Source organism: Frankliniella occidentalis, unplaced genomic scaffold (assembly GCF_000697945.3).
Source record: "Frankliniella occidentalis isolate FOCC.00 unplaced genomic scaffold, Focc_3.1 Scaffold239, whole genome shotgun sequence".
NCBI lineage: Eukaryota > Metazoa > Arthropoda > Insecta > Thysanoptera > Thripidae > Frankliniella > Frankliniella occidentalis.
In genome coordinates this window covers 270,620-288,082 of record NW_026267365.1, presented here as the reverse complement: position 1 = coordinate 288,082, position 17,463 = coordinate 270,620, and the positions used below count along the sequence as shown (strand labels likewise).

The window sequence follows — 17,463 nt, the reverse complement described above, 5'->3', positions numbered from 1 at the left end:
ATTTTCAATATTTTAACGTTTCAATATTTCAATATTTTCAATATTTCAATATTCAATACCCGATATTGATATTGAGGCAGTTTTCAATACTTAGAAATATTGAATATTGATATTGACATGAAAATACCGCCCAGCCCTAGACCAGAGCACATGTCGCCCATGTATACTTTTGACGTCGAGCTCAATGGTGATGTTTTCGTTGCCGTATCGCTAACAGCCCTCAAGATATCCAGGGGTTGAAAAATCGGCTCTGTCCAAACTCCACACAAAGGTTCTACTTGTGTTTCCCTTACGTTACCCTCGACCGTTTCTCCCTGCGAAGCTTAGTTTGAGAGCTACGACGTTTCGAAGTTTGATATTTTCCGGTTACGATCGTAACCGTAACTGCTGACCGTAACCGGGCTACGGTTACGGTCGTATTCGTAAGCTTACTCGTAACCGTAAAGTGTAAACCGTAATCGGACTCCGGTTACGATCGTAATCGTAAATTTTAACCGTAACCGGAGCAAATTACGGCCGTAATCGTAAATTTTGACCGTAACCGTACCAAATTACGGCCGTAATCGTAAATTCTAGGAGTAACCGTAACCGGAATTTTCGGTTGGGAATAATAAAATAAAAGGAACCAGCGCAGTTTTAAGATTGTATTGTTTGTCAAACAGGCTTAAAACGTGCCTTTGTGCCATTGTTTTCAATATATACACCTCTAGGGCCGATAGAGTAAATGATACGGCAAATCCGAGAGTAATTTCCGATTTAGCATGTGTTGCTTTGGTGGGGTTTCTTCGTCTGGCATTTTACGATTGGATGCCTAGTACGTCTTCATGTGCAAAGTGGTCATTTTCACCGCAGGATTTGCACCAGGCGTTTCGTTGTCCAGGAGTGATCCCTAAGATGCCCTGAAATTTGCAGACCTTTGGCTCACCTTCTTCCGGACGACAGACAGACGGACGGACAGACGGACACGTGAGCGGTTGCATAAGCCCGCTTTAATCATTTTTTAGAGCAGAATGGCGGGCTAAAACACGATACAGGAGGGCCCTACCTTTAAACCATACGGTCGCTTTTGATCGCTTTTGCTGCTACAGTGGCACCATATTGGACGTGAACATACTGGCCTTCGATTCTCTACACTTTTATTTATGTAGGATGAATTATCGGCACTTTGGCTGGATTTCCAGCCAGTGATTTCGCCCCACCGCCGGGGGATGGAAATCGGGCGCCGGGAGCGGGCTCCCCCCGCTCCCCCGCGCGCGTCATTCCCGACCCCCTTTGGATGTGGTACTCCGTCCCCGGGGGCTGAGAGCCCAGCGCCCTACGGAGCTCTGGTCCATCCCGTTGGGGATGGAAATCAGGCTCCCAGGGCAAGCCGCCCCCTGGCTCCATATTTCAAATTTGCCGCCTCCTGCTGTTTCCTCTGCCCGACCCTCCCGGTACGTCTCGCACACTTGCAAGTGCACACCTACCAAGTTCAGCACTTGTAAGTGTGCAAGTCCGTAGTTCTACACTTGCAAGAACACTGTTAAAAAAAAGTCAGAAATTCACGAAGAATTTGTTTTGAAAAAAGTTGCCAGAACTCTTGGTGAAATCACATCTCCTCTTCGTTTGCAACAATTGATAACTTTCTGGCGGACAGACAGAACAGGAACGGGAGGACCGGTCGGAACCGTTGCCCACCTCTGGGTGGCTAGTGGCATCGACCAGCGCAGCACCCCTTCAGTGATCAACTCTAGCCCAGTGGTCACCGGCTCCGCTCGGCAGGCGGAAGGTTGGTGGGTCAATCCCAGCCCGCTGCGGCAACAACGATTCTTGTTGACGCCTCCCTTCGTCTGTCGCATGTCGATGTCTCCAGATTGTGTCCACGCGCTGGCTCTGTGTCGTCTCTTAACGGGATCGTAAACGAGACCTGACTGAGACGCAACTGGAGACAAAACGCCACGTCCTGAGGTCTCCGTGATGACTAAGTTCGGCTATTCACTGTCTTGACAACGTCTCCAAAAAGTCTCCATGCTATAAAGCATTCCGGTAAAGCTCAAATGCAGAAGAATGCGAGGAACAAGAAAACGGAAGTCACCATGCTAAAGCATAGCGATTTCCGTTTTCTTCTTCCCCGCATTCTTCTGCATTTCAGCTTTACCGGAATGCTTTATTGCCCGTGGAGACAACCTAGATCTCTTTATTTTTGTACGGGAATACAGTGCGATACCGGCATCCACCCGGGTGGAAGGGTCTATAGTTTGACTGAAGTTGTAACTGTAGTGGTCGAACTATACTTTCAGACTGCAATACAAAGAGGACTTAAACTGTGCATTAATGCGAATAAAACTTCAAGTCCGGGTGCATCGCAAACTGTGTTACGAACTGTGTTTTAAACTGTAGTTGTGCTGTGTTTTCTTTGCTGTCGCATTATGTGTTGTTTCTACAGATCGATCTATAGTTCAAGAGCGTTGTTTATGTTGAGTTAAAGAGTACTCAGACACTGCAGTGTCACTTATAGTAGTTAAATGGAGTGTACTCTGCACTCTTGTCGTAGTTAGGGTGCATTCAAGTTTGCATTTAGAGGTGCGAATCCAACTGTAGGTGAATACTGTTGTCTATACCATAATTTAAATGGACTTAAATTGCACTGCTTTTCCTTAACACTGAGTTATATTGATTATTAACAACTTTGCTGCTGGATCTCTACACATGCATTACCATATTTTCATAATGGAGGCTTAAGTCCACTACCGGTGTAAAAGGCCAGCCACGTTCTGCTTCCTGCTGGACTCTTTTACTTGCCTTCCAAAAATGTTTTTCGTGAAAGAGATATGAAGGAATATGTCTTTAACAAGCAGGTTATTTTGGAGTGGAAAACACAGTGACAACAAAGTTAAGTGAGTTAACTGGGGCGGAACTAGGTTTAAACTGTAGTTCAACTGTATTCCGACTCGGTCGGCCGTCGGGCTGGTACCCTTCGCATAACATCAAGTTACCGCATGGCTACTAGTATGGTAGAGCGGTGGCTCAGTGGTCAGCATATCGGGTTCCCAGCTCCGAGGTTCGAGGTTCGAGTCGCGTCAACGTCCGCTTCAAGTTCAACATTCGGTAAGGTACAAAACTGTGAAATTACTATGTTAACAAGGGGGAAGGAGGAGAGGAGGGAAGGAGGAGAAAAGTGTCCCAAAAGGGGAGGAAAATAAATTTTGAAATTATACATATTATGCGTTTGAACACAACTTTGGAGTGTACATAGCTCTCCGACAAATTTATAGCTAAAGTAAAGTTGTACTGCAGTGAAAACTTCAGTCGGAACAGTGCGAGAACTCCGCCAAGCTAGGTGAAAACTATGGTAAAACTGTGCGCCATGCAAAATCCGTAGAGTTAAACTATAGTTTTGACACAGTTTGCAGTTGCAGTTGCACAGACTGCAGTTTAGATCCAGTTCAACTACAGAGAACTGCATTTAAACTGCAGTGAGTACAGCTGCACTTGAACTGTATTTATTTCGTTGTTTGCACTTCCGTTTACATTGTACTTAAGTATGAGCTAAAACCAAGATCAACTTTACTTATACTGGTTTTTAACTTCGGATTTCGAAGAAGTTGAACTACGGTTTTCAAAAAAGGTTCGAACTACAGATCCTTCCACCCGGGCACCGGGGGATGGTAACTGCCAGACCATCTGCTCACATAAATTTCTGTTTCCTGAGGGAACCTAAATTTATGTGACAAAACTGCTGACAGTAGCGTTTATAGAGCAAAGTAGTAAAATGACCCCCAATTTTTTTACAGTGTGGCTACTCCACCGAGGGATGAGTATTCAATGTACACAAATAACAGTGTACAGTTGGAGGGGGCCACCACTCGCGTAATCCTGTGTACAGGTGAGGACGTTATCCCTATGTAATCCTTGTATGTTCCGTGTACTACCGAGGGGGCATCAACTTCGACTATTCACGGTGCACCCGCTGGTTAATATCTAATAGGTATTCAGGTGATATTTGCGAATATTTACAAGATATTCAAAATATTCATCGATATTCATCGATATTCATTAATATTCAAGGATATTAATCAACAATCACAGTGAATATTCACTGGTATTCAGTGATATTCACTGGTATTCAGTGACATTGAATATTTGAATACATTCACAGTTCACCAAATTTCCAAGTTGGTTCCCCCTCGTGTACTACTTGACCAAATTTTAGACGATTGTCACTAAATTTCACCTCAGTGTGCAAATTTACTGGTTTTAGAGCCATAATTTCAACAAAATTCATGTGTAATCTCCTAAAATTTACGTGTGAACCATACAATCACGTAATCCTGTGTATATCTTTAATTAAAGTGGTGGCCCCTCGTACAGTTGGTCTTAAAGTTCAACAAGCAGACTCGCCCTTCCGCCAAACGGAGTTGCCAGCTCCGCTTCGCTGCGCCGGCAACTCCGTTCGGCAGGGGCTGGGCCTGCTTGGCCTGCCGGTGGCGACGCTCGGGCCTGTGGTCCGACCGTTTCATTTACGCAATTTTCTAAAGAACATAATCAAACCCTAAAACCCGTCGTCATTAAAATTTGCCCCTTAGACATGAGAACGGATTTTAACGGTGACACACCGTGACGACAACCCACCATTTTGCTTAGAAAAACTTCTTTTTTAAGGGGGGGGGGGGGGGCACGTTGCAATTAGAGGCCTTCCTCTACAACTAAATGTTCACTGCAGCAATTTTTAGCTTATTTTCGACAAAAAAGACCCTCCAGCGCCCAAACGGTAAGAGATAGAGCCAAACGGACAAAATTTTCGGTCAAAGGGTTCTACTTTTAAGAAACCATTCGAAGCGAAAGGGTAGGTGAACGTACCTTTGGTTGCGGTATGAAATTTAGATAGGGGGACGGGGTTGGTCGCACGGTCGGTTACAGTGAAAAATTACGTATTTACCAACATACCCCTTCGAAGAAATCCACCGATTGTGGACCGAGTGGATTGGGCATGTCAAGAGCAACATTGGGAAGGTACTTCATTGTTTTTGCTAAAAGTAAAGCTGCAGCCTCTGATTCGTCTGCTGTTGGTTTTCTCCATCCTGCCTTCGCGCCATTGTAGATGTTAATCCCAATGTAGTCCGTACTTCCTGAAAACAATGTCGAGATATACCTTACAAATTTGGGATATACCAAGCAATAAGCTGGGTCCGTAGGTGGATACAGACACCTGTATATAGTTTAAGTTGTATAGTATTGTTGATGTAAGAATATAACACGCTCAAATCACGCAAAAATTGTCTTGTCGTCCAAAAATTGCAGAAAACGCCACGTTAACCCGAATAAATGAAGAAATTCCGTTGGTTAAATTTTGTTGTTAATCTGATAAGCCAAGTCAACAGATATTTAAGGGGGGTTTGAAGTCTTTAAATAGACTTCTTGCTAATAAATGGATATTTGTAGTTTTTGGCCTCTTATAGATGGCCATAGTCAAACTGTGTGGAACTTTCATTTCCTATCAGACACTGAACTAAGAAACAACAGTAGATTGTAGATATATTAACAAGATATCAAAAGCAGAAATTTCAAAAATCCTAGAAATTCTCCGTAGGTATTTACGACATTTCTGGTATGTTTTTCTTGAAATAAAAATGTTGCGATGGAATTCGATTGGGTGGGCTTTGTAAACCATGCCGAAGAAAACAACATATCAAAATCCCGAGATTTTCCTTTGAGCCGTTTTTGATAAAATGCGGTTCAAAGTTAAAAATTTTGAACAAAATTCAAAATTGGTTTAATCAAAAACAAATCATTTGGAAATTCAGGGTTTTCACCATTGAACGCGCGCTGATGTCCTCTTTCAGAATATGTTGGGGTTGTTATGGTCTGGTGTCAAAACAGACAAACTGGCTTCGTTTTCGCCATTTTGAACATGTTTAAATCTTACAAGTTTTGAGTTTTATAGAAATCTATCGGGAACACGCCTTCAAATGATTTAATAAATTTTGTAGCTGACTTCATTCCGCACAAGCATTGTTTTTATATTTTTTTTTGGGGGGGGGGGGTTATTTTGATATCTTAATTAGATATTGAGCTACAATAGAAATAGTTATATCATACAGCTAACTTTTTTGAATGATGTGTGGGTTGCCTATCAGCACCTTACGGGGGTTCTGCCCTAGCGCATCGCGCACTGGCGCTGGTTTGCATTCATTTATGCCCCGTACCTCATTACCGAATAAAGATATCCAAAAACTGTATTTGACAAATTTGTAAAGAATACAGCCCTCTAAAACATTTGCACTGGTAAAACAAAGGTAGGATACCCTACCTTTAAAAGGCACTAAAGCTCCAAAGGCATTACAGCTTATGTTTTTTCGAAATATTTCGTTCCTATGGACTTCAATTGGATTCTTAGACCCATTTTCGTAATCTACGCAAAATTTCGCGTCGAACGAGCCTTCATGTGATGGGGTTCTGTTCAAAAATGGCACAAATTGATAGAATTTTTTGTACTTTTTGCCTTGGTTTTCATTCACAGACTGCTTATCAGAACCCTATCATATATAGGCTCGTTCGACGCGGAATTTTGCGAGAAATGCGACAATGTATCCCAAAATGTGATCGGTTTGCTTATTCAGAAAATATTTGGGAAAATCTGAAAATACACACTTTAGCACCCCAAAAACGAGTTTAGCACCCCTGGAAAGGTAGTGTATCGCACCTTTGTTTTACCAGTGTGTAAAGGGGTTTACAGTACAGTCGATTTACTGATACATAGTTGGTAAAACCAAAAACAAATATATTTGAACATGTCCAAAATTGTAAAAACGATGGTTTTTCGCCTTTAACTTGTCTTTTCCGAAACCAACCTTAACAAACCCAACATATTCTGAAAGAGGGCACCAGCGCGCGTTCGATGGTCAAAACCCCAGTTTCTCCGATAGTTATTTTTCTGAAAAAATCAACTTCGAATATTGTTCAATATTTCGAACTTTGAACCGCATTCAAAAACGGCTCGATGGAAAACCTCGGGATTTTGAGATGTTGTTCTTCTCGGCGAGATCTACAAGATCCGCTAAGTCTCGTCCGGCCGCAAATTTTTCCGATCGAAATCGGCTTGGCCATGTACTATTGCGGCGCGGCGGACAGCGCGACGCTGAGACAGAAGGATGTGACGGATCGGGCTTAAACTTTGTGCCGCCATACAATCGACCTTCCCCAACCCGATGCTGCTTTTGGATTTTAAATAGGTGGAAGCGTTTCGGAGAAAATGAGTCGCACATTTGGCCGTGTAGGCCCTCGCCCCTCGTCCGCCCGTCGTTTCCTCTCCATCCCCTTATACTCTCATATGAGATGAGAAAAGCATATGCTTTTCAAATCCTTACCTTGAAGAAGTTGTTTTTCAGTATCGGTAAATGGTGGAAGGTCTTCTCCAGCCAGGTCTTTGGAAAGCTGTGGCAATAAGAAAGAAAACACAGTGCTCCCTCGTAGAGTCGCGCCGACCAGAGCCGCACCCTTGATCCCCTCCCTGCTAGTGGTGGGCCATCGCAGTGTCGCGCTAGCGGAGAAGGGCTCAACCAAACGGCACACTTCTGTGTGGAGGCACTGTTGGGTATTCCAGTTAAACATGCCCCCGAAAGCGAGAGTTATACCCGTGCACGGAGTGCACTCTAAATCATTAATTTTTTTCGTGTAGTGTAAAGAAATCTGTGCAATTGTTAATATACAGGAAATTTCCTTGTATTACGACTAGCTTGTAACTTTACATAGACCGGGAAGATTGGCCCCTCATTAGTTTGGGCGTCATTTCTGTCTGAGGGACTGGATGCTCGACTAGATTGATATGCTTCGCGTCTTGCTTTTTATTCAGGTTCTTTGCCTTTTTTAGCTTTAAGGCTCAGCTTAACCACCTGTGGGGTCTTCCTCATCCGTCTAAATTTCAGCCGTGACTATTCGGAACAGGGATACCACTAGAAGCCGCGATGATTCAAATAATTTAAACGCAAGGCACGCCTCCCTGCTGAGTTTGATTTGAATCGGATCGGCAGCCAGAACAATTAATATGCTATTTCAGACCTGAACGTGAAGAAGCAATATGGAAGAACTATAGGCGTACTGCTCGTGCACAGGCGCTGAGTGGAGTATGCAGGGGATGGAGTGGGGGCGTCTGCGCAAGCAGCTTTCGTTCTTCCATTTTACTTCCTTACGCCCAGCTCTGAAATAACCTATTTTGTTCCTTCACATCTAGAGTGCTTTCATTCAACTTGAGCCATATTTTCGGGGAGCTGCTTACTTGTGAGTAGTCACCAAACACGACCGGGTTGTAAATAGTTCCCGCATACAAACTGTTGACTGCTTCTGCGGCGTACACATCTTCTGGATTTGTTGAATTTGGTGTTGCTGGTAGATTAAGTATGGCCAAACCCACCATGCCTGTAAAAGAGCACACAACTAGCATGCAAGAGTCTACATTTCGACATGTTGAACTAAAACGCACAAAGTTGGGACGTACTGTTAGAGACACACTCAGGCCGCCCTATTCTGAAGCATAGCTCCATGTCGATTTGTCCCCACACTATACGTCCCCCTGTGGACTGGTACTCCGTCTATTTGTCCTCAGTCATTTTGGTATACCTTTTTTCGTCCGAAGATAATTCGTCCTCAGTTTAAATTATTTGTCTCCTATTTGTCCTACCTTCCTGTCCTATTTTCGTCCCCTCTGATCCTGGCGTGGGGTATTGTCAAACTGTCAAAAAATTTGTACCCAGAAACGGAATCCATACATATAGCCCTGGACTTCACTACCATGGTCAAAATCTGTTCGACGGGTATTTGAGGGAAAAAGACTTGAAGGCTTGGAAAAGAACTTTCCTTCAGTATAAGGTACATTCCAGCGTACAGAATCACACTGTTGACAAAGATACCAGACCATTCTGTAGTGATTTACTGTTGTACTTTATAACAGGGCTACTGAGTATACCCCGCACCTATTCAGAGAGACGCACCTAGGGTTTGTTGTTGCGCTGCACACTTATTTTAGTCTTAGTTTAGTCCGAAAAGTTTGTGACAGAAAGAGCTAGGTTCAATTCAATTTTAGACCGTTTACTGTTAAATAAAGTGTTCAACTGGCGTGAACATGCACGTGCTCAACACTGTGTTGCACACTTTCCAGTGTTTGACTGGGTTTTTGAATACTATAAAGTGTTCAAAAGTAAATTTGAACACTTTAATGTGTTCAACATCAGGTTTGGGTATGAAGCTTTGGTAGAGCTTTGGACACATTGAAGTGTTCAAATTTACTGTTAAACACTTCAAAGCATACAAATATCCTGTCAAACACCTAAAAGTGTGCAACATCGTGTTGAGCACGTGCATGTGCACGACAGTTGAACACTTTCTTATGAGAGAATTGTCAATAGGTGCCGCGTCCAAGGGTTAGAAAAAGTTGACAAGTTGTCTGGGCACTAACCATCAGTGAGGACAAACTAACCAAAGACAAAAAATCTAGGGACGAGTCATCATGGGACTAATTGTTGAGGACGAATCGTCGGAGGGACGAGTAACCGTATTACGAGTCAGCCTGTTCCTCGAACCCTGGGCCTGGGTTCTCACATCAATCGGGCACCGTGATTACAGTCAGTCGTGAAACTTTTTTGTCACTATCGCCATCTTTCCACCGAGAGCGGCCCGGCCAAGTTTTAAACGAAATTGAAGAAAAATTGTGTTGAATAGACGTTCAAGGACTGAAAAAATATTTTACCTTTGCAAGACACCAATTAAGTACTTGCCTTCGTGTTTGTCCTCCTTAAACACGTGGTATGCCTCGGCATGTCCGAGTAAAAGGTTACGCTGGCATTGGTATTGGTTGCTCACTTCGTCTTCCGTGTACAAACCAGAGAGAACATTGAGCTCTGCGAAGTACGTGCACATTATATTCGGTTCATTCAACGTCGTCCAGTACCTCACCTTTATTAAAAATGTAGAAAAACGGTTAGACTTCCTCACGACAAACTGTATCTTTTATCCTACTTAAAATATTTGCTCCACTACTTACCTTTCCGCCGTATTCATTAAAAACGAAGCGAGCGTACTCTTTGAAGATGGGAATCATGTTCGGGCTCCACCAACCCTTAAACTGGTCTTCAAGTACTTGTGGATGGTCGAAGTGATAAATAGTGACCTGTTCAATTTGGAAATAAAAACATTAAAACTTTCTCGCTTATTCTTTGTTCGCTGTTAAGAATCTTTGAAATATTTTACCATCGGCGTCATATTGTAGCGCAGCACTTCATCAATCACGTCATGGTAGAACTGAACTCCCTTCGGATTTGGCTTCGAAGCAGTGACGTTTGGCAGTATCCGTGGCCATGACAAAGAGAAACGGTAAACCTGCAGCTGAATGACAAAGGGGCATTTTCTAATCCTACCGCAAATTACGAGCAGTGGGATACACCGTACAAGTGGAAAGAATTGGCGAGAAGTAAGTGAATCCTTTGCTGTGATTGAAGGGAAAGAACCAGGGGTCCATAACTTAACACATAAGGTATTCATAAACGCTAGATAACGTGTTAAAGTTGTACCCGAAACTACTGACGTGTTAGGGGGCCATAACGTTGTGAAAGAAAACGTTAATCGAAAAACGATTTAAACAGGGCGAACGATAGTACTAGGCAAACCTGAAGATACGAGAAATATTTAGAAGTCACTAAAAAGTGGGGTTAGGAGGTTTTTAACCAATTTAGGAGTGTTAAATGACACACTCGGCTCGGCACGGAGTGAGTGGTGGGGGAAGGGGAGGAGGCGACCCCCCACCACTCGGTCTCGATCCTAGCCCCCAGTCTCACCATAAGCGTTTCTACCCCCTGGCTAGACTAACATTTTTTTTTTAATAATGAAACTTCTTACGATCTTTTCGACCCTCCATACAAAAAAGTGGCGATCTTTTGGGGCGTGGCAGACAAAGGGCTATCTTTTTGAGCTTGGCAGACAAATGGCTAACAGCTTTTCCCACCTCGCGACTTTGGGTTCTAATATCTCACAGTAGAGGTTATATAACACTCAGCGTTTAACCAATTGTTCTTTGAGGTTGTCAAAGCATGAAATTTCTTACCCGGTAATTTTATGTCTATTGCTTCGGGGGTTATTCAATATAAAGGTGGACAACCCTAACCTCAAAGACAAGCAGAGAGCCGTTTGTCTGCCAATCTCTAAAAGATAGCCGTTTGTCTGCCACGCTCAAGAAGATATCCGCTTGTGCGTGGGAAGGGTCGTTTTGGACGCAAATAAAAAAATAATTTTATTCCATAAACGGGGACGTTATTGTGCAAATCCAGCCCATAGATGCAATTTTGTGTGTGTTCTAACAATGTGACCAGTTTCAGGAAAAAAAAATTGCATCCACTCTAGGTGTGTTTTACGGTCGAAGCAAAACGGTTTTTCCCTACCTCATTGCTAGGGTACGGAGCAGCTGTATCACGTAATCGACGAACGTAAGCGGTAATTATTTTCCGGACGATTCCATTCCCTTCATTTAGTTGCATGGTCCAACTCAAACCGGTTCTTTTGTACCTCATTTCTAAATTATGCTACGACAGAATGTCCGTTTCGAGTCCAGTAGTATGAGATGATTATTTTTACAATGAACGAGATTGTTCATTCACACTTGTGGGCTTTGCTGCAGCTCGGAGAATAATCTTATTTCACATTGATTCGAGAATTGGAGCATGTAGTTACCTTGAGGGCTGCTGCCATTTTGATATCCTCCTTGTAACGGTGGTAGGAATCTGCTGCTACGTCATGAGCGTGCGGGTCCGTCGCGCCCATGAGGGACAACCGCCCAAGATGAAACAAGTGGTCCAGGTTACTTTCAGCTTTACCTACAAACAGAAAAACCAAAACAAAGCGTCAGAGACGAGTTTTAAAATGACAACAATTTTCGTGATTTAGCGGCTTTTAGATCCGCCGCCCATGGACACGTCAAGTCTTCTTTTAACACACATATGCTTTCTGCGGAGTATCAAATTCACTGCTTACATAAACATTCGTCTCAAAAAAAAAAAAAGAAAAGAAAAAAAGAAAAAAGAAAAGAAAAAAACAGAGAGCGAAAAACGCTGGCTTAGGGACTTAAGGCCGTCGATAATATATTTGAACCTGTTTTCGACACTGAAAATTTTCAGACGTTTTGTGGATACCCGTACCCGGTACGCGCATATCTACCCGTACAGAAAAGTGTGGCTTTACGATGGTCTCAGGATGGCTACGCAAGAGCCATCCCGGAAACAGATAGAAAACTGCCTGTAGCCATTGCTGAGACATTCTCCTGCCGCATGAAATGGCTATAGAATGGCTACTTTAAGGCCAGAAAGAGACATCCTAAAGACATCGTCAAGAGAGCCTGATGCCCGTGCAAAGCCCCCACGGAGCCCCCGCGGAGCCCCCGCGGAGCCCCCGCGGAGCCACCGCAGAGACACCGTGGAGTCAACGCGGAGACACTGCGGAGCCATCCCGGAGCCACCGCAGAGACACTACAGAGACATCGCGGAGACACTGTGGTTTCCACGAAAAAAAAAAATAATTGTACCCATGTGATGCATTTTGAAAATTCAGCTTCCCGCCGCGATGGCCGCCGCCGCCCTCTGAGGCGATGTTTCGGTGAACCGGACCCGGTGGGAGTCGAACCACTGACTGTGTGTTCCGCGCTCCGGTACGGTATCCACTGGGCCAGAGCGATCCGTTGGGAACAGGGTCATTCTTAGCGCACAATATCAGCAAGTCTCCATCAACGGATAAAATTAAATTAAGTGTGGTCTCCCTTTTCCGTAGCCTCTCATGTATCTACAGTCCATTTCCTCGCTTTATGTTAAGTTTGAACGGTGTCAGAAGACGCCGTGCAGGAAAAACTGGTTGGGCGCCGACCGGGATCGAACCTCCGCTTACCATCCAGCCACCAGGCACGGAGACCACTGCGCCACAGAGGTGACTGGTGGGGGGACGCTCGAGCGCGCTACTTCTGCAATCGCTACCTCTGAGAATCGAGTGCATCGTCCCGGCTGAGTTGTCGTTCGTGTATATTGTAGAGTTTGTCAACGGATCGCTCTGGCCAAGTGGATACCGTGCCGGATCGCGGAACAGATATTCGGTGGTTCGATTCCCCCCGGGTCCAGTTGACCGCAGCATTGATTCAGAGGTCGATCCCACTGAGGCGGGTCCCAAACGCGGCGCGAAGCTGAATTTTCGAAAGTCCATCACATGGATACAATTTTTTTTTCCGTGGAATCCACAGTGTCTCCGCGATGTCTCTGTAGTGTCTCTGCGGTGGCTCCGGGATGGCTCCGCAGTGCCTCCGCGTTGGCTCCACGGTGTCTCTGCGCTGGCTCCGCGGCGGCTCCGCGGGGGCTTGGCACGGACTTCAGGCTCGCTTGACGATGGCTTTGGAATGTCTCTTTCTGGCCTTAAAGTAGCCATTCTATAGCCAATTCATGTGGCAGCAGCATGTCTACCGAACGGCTACAGGCGGTTTCTTTGCTGTCTCCAGGATGGCTATTTAAATAGCCATCCTGAAGCCCAATCTTTTTGTACGGGTACACACCGCAATGTGGCTGCTATCGTGGTGATTTGCCAAAAGAAACCAATTTGGGTACGGAAGGCGTCCCGTACTATACGCGTAGGACTCTTAACACCCGTAAAGGGATAGGGAACTGGAAATCTGTGGATACACGGGGATACTTCAAGTACCATTTATCGATTCGAAGCCCTAACAACATTGTCTTTGCAGCGGAAGTGCAATTTTCTACAGGCTTTTTAGTAAGACTTTTGGAGTAAAGGTAGTACAACTGATCGTTGTTGAAGGGTTATCAACTCACCATCTTCATCCCACGCCCCCTCAACCTGTATAGCAGCCACGCCTGCGCCGATCAGTAGGTCGTGAGGAAGTGTCACTGGATTTTCGTTTTCTCCGTGTATGATGGCAGACTGTGATTCTGCCAGCGTGATAGCAGCGACAAGTATTACAGGAAGACAGTTCATCATGTTCCTGTGAAAAGACGAATTCGTTGTTCGGACGTAAGGTAAAGCGCTCATAGCGCTCAAGGACCAGCTTGCACTGGAGGACACCTACAAGCGCCTACATGTGTTGTGACACAGCTGCAGCTAAACTGCACGTTAATACTGTTACTAAAAAAAACTGTGACGTCACATTCTCTAAAATGTATTCGTTGTTACATTACTTTGAACTTCATGTGACATTCCTTTGAACGTGACATATCTCTGTTCAGCTCAATTGCATGGTAGGCGTAGGCTACTCATGTCACGTTATAACAAGTGTGACATACTATTCTATATAACGCGACAAAATTCACATTACTTAGAATGTAACGTTACAGTATTCGAATAACAGTTTAGGCGAGTAAAAACTTTATCGCACGCAGTTCTGGGAATCTATTGTGGCAGCTGAAGGTGTGCGACATTCGTAAGCTTCTATTTTCTGTGTACACGAGTGTGTGATATGCAAAGTAGCTCTAGCTCTTTATATGACAGATATACTGAATTTATTAGGTGTACTAAAGACAAATGTAGTTCAGTGTAGTGTATTCAAGTTAGTCGAAAGGAAACACTAATTGGAGTCACTGGTTTATTGTCGCCGAAGTGATACAGTTGACGGTCCAGCTCAGACTGGCCTCTCAGATGCAGAACAGTCACGTGGTAAGCTAACGTACCGACAGGTGGCGCTGGTCTACACACAGCTCTGGCAGACCCCTGGTGGGTATGCACCCCTTTTCGCCTGGGTGTTCGGCGGGACACCACATTCAGTGACATATGTTGATTGTTATTCCGGTATTCGCTATCAACATGTTCAAAAGCATTCAGCTGACTTTGCCTTTGCTCAGTAAAAGGACGGTGAAAACTTAACCTCACCAGCGCTCAACAGACGTGATCAGACACCATCTGAAATAGGGTTTTTCACCTGACTCAAACGGATCTAGGACAACTCGCCCCGGTATAAAGTCGCCCCATGACCATTTCGCCCCGTACCCATGTCGCACCAACGCTAAGTCGCCCCAGTTGAACTAAGTTTTTAAACGGACCCGTTTCTGCTAGACAGGGGGAGGAGCGACATGGTTCAACACCACCTCTTGAGCAGCTTCACACCCACGCTCGGGTACCAGAGCAACGACAGACACCTTGCTCTCTGAGTAGTCGAGTCGCTCCCCCGCGCGCGCTGCCCAGCGCCAACGCCAAAAATTGCGTTCAATTATAAAAGTTATGAGTAATGGGCTAATTCAGAAAAATATCACGCAAAAAGACACATTAAGTACATTCCGTACAACAAGGGCGACAAAATTTTCTTAACCATGGGTCCGTTTCGCAGTTAACAAGAATTGTTTACGTTTTTAAAAGGAATGTGACCTTCTATTTAATTACATTTAAAGAATCCGGACAAGTTGTGGCCGATGGCTCTTAAGTATGTGACTACGTCGTCGTCCTCTGTGTACTCCACGTAGCCCACCCAGAAAAAGGTTCGGTTGATTCAATTGAAAGAAAATATTATAAAATTTTTCTCTTGACTCAAAGGAATTTTATTGGTCCAAGGGAAAATATCTCATAAGGTAGTGGAAAATCGTTTAAATTTGCGGGAAAATTATATCATACTTTCATTTGTTAAATTTCTATTGATCTAAGGAATTTGCCGTTAATGCAAACTTCTATTTGGGCCAGAGAATACTTCGGCTTTGAAGGAGAAGGACGCTTAACAATTCTCAGCAATATTCAAATGAAATAAAAATTGGACAAAAATATTTGACTGGGGCGAGATGGCACAGGTCTGCGACTCGCCCCAGTCACAAAGTCGGGGCGAGTTAGCCTTGGGGCGACTTGTACCATTGGGCGACTTGGATGGGTCGAGTTGTCCGTCTCCCGACTCAAACCGGATCCAAAGAAGAACAAGTGTCCTCCCTGAACTCTTTCCTCCTTGCCGCTCATTGGCCGATGCCGACGAAATTCTCGGAACCGACACTAGGGGTCGACCGCCCTTGCGGCCAGTTCATGAATTTCGTCGGCGTCAGCCAATCAGAGCAAGGGAGGAAAGAGTTCCGGAAGAACTCTTGTTCTTCTTTGTATCCGGTTTGCGCCAGGTGAAATACCCTATTGCTGCGAAATCTTCAACAGCATCTCAAGAGACCAGTGCCTCTGCGGTTGGGAAAAACCCATCATCCTGCCAATCCTGCATGAAAACAGGGGTAAAACTGTCTCTGCTGAAAAATGAAGTAGCCACCCTGAATCTCAAAACTGAACCACTCTCAACCAAACTGTCGGACTTTATGGACAAGCTAGAGTCGAATACTAGCTACGTATATGTGCGCCAGACCACGTCACGCGTAACAGGCTACGCGATATATCTCATGAAACACTGCGACGCGCCTGGCGCACATATAGCTGGGCCTGCGGCGCTGACACTCGAGACGAGTTAAGGGGAGGGTAAAGGGTGAAGAGGATCTTCCGGGCCCAAAATTTGACATACTCGAACCATCTGTCGGGGTCTTATTACTCTAAAATTACGGACATGAAACTTCTGAAACGGTACAAGATAAAGCCAAACGGACGAAATTTTCGCTCACAGGATTCTTCTTTAACGAGTTACCTCTAAGGAGCCCATAAAAAGATATTTGAAAAAAAAAAATATTTTGCAGCCTGTGGTTTTTCATTCTTTTAAAAGTCAATTTTTGAGCTAGAATGCTCATCTTCGAACCCGATCTGTCTTTTTATAACACAAAACGACCCTGATTATCCCAGGTTGCTAGCTTAATTCGTTTTCGAGTTATCGTGCGGACAGACAGACTGACAGACGTGCAGACAGACAAAGTTTTTTTCGACCAGACGGAGTTATAGGCTTCGCTAATCGCTCAGCCAATCAAAACTCAACAGACGAAGCATTCTTTTTATACGCAGAACATCTTTGGCTCTGTGTGCCGCAGTTTGTAGAATACATGCAAGTTATGTCAAATCCCTTCTAAGTTTTTGCTGCTAGCTTATGGATCCAATAACACACCTATGAAAAGATATAAAAGACTAGACCCAGAAGAAGTTAAATTTACTTGCAGGCATGTTCTAAAATAACTCCGAACGTGTCCGCAATGATTTCGCTATAATAACTGACAGAAGGGAAGCAGCTAGTAAAGTACAACAAAACAATAAAATAATTGTTTGTTTTTGCATGGGAGTGTACACATTTTATTAATGATGTGCCACCATAAAATAAGCCCACTCTTCTGTTTAGAAGAAAATTTTGAACCGACGGCATACTTCTCAGACAAAAGTGTACTCCTGAAAAAAATTAAAAAGGTTCTGTTTTGGCCATTTTGGTAATTGAAATTCCTTTTTGTAAGTAAACAGTGAAAGCCAAACGGACGACATTCTAGACCAGAGGGTTCTTCTTTCATGATTTACCGCTTTAGAGACCATAAAATATTTTCTTAAAATAATATATTTATTTTTGGCCCATTTTTG

General features: G+C 44.2%; 1 protein-coding gene across 1 annotated transcript in view; it reads right to left on the bottom strand.

Moving 5' to 3' along the window:
- LOC113213971 (uncharacterized) overlaps positions 1 to 17,463 on the bottom strand; it is a 63,842-nt gene that overhangs the window by 27,954 nt on the left and 18,425 nt on the right. The window contains exons 2-9 of the mRNA XM_052273014.1: positions 13,824 to 13,993; positions 11,695 to 11,837; positions 10,222 to 10,356; positions 10,016 to 10,141; positions 9,750 to 9,927; positions 8,255 to 8,394; positions 7,347 to 7,413; positions 4,927 to 5,108 (exon numbers count right to left, since the gene is read on the bottom strand). Of these exons, the coding sequence (XP_052128974.1) occupies positions 4,927 to 5,108; positions 7,347 to 7,413; positions 8,255 to 8,394; positions 9,750 to 9,927; positions 10,016 to 10,141; positions 10,222 to 10,356; positions 11,695 to 11,837; positions 13,824 to 13,989 (1,137 nt within the window). The 5' untranslated portion in view covers positions 13,990 to 13,993. The remainder of the gene's footprint in view (positions 1 to 4,926; positions 5,109 to 7,346; positions 7,414 to 8,254; positions 8,395 to 9,749; positions 9,928 to 10,015; positions 10,142 to 10,221; positions 10,357 to 11,694; positions 11,838 to 13,823; positions 13,994 to 17,463) is intronic.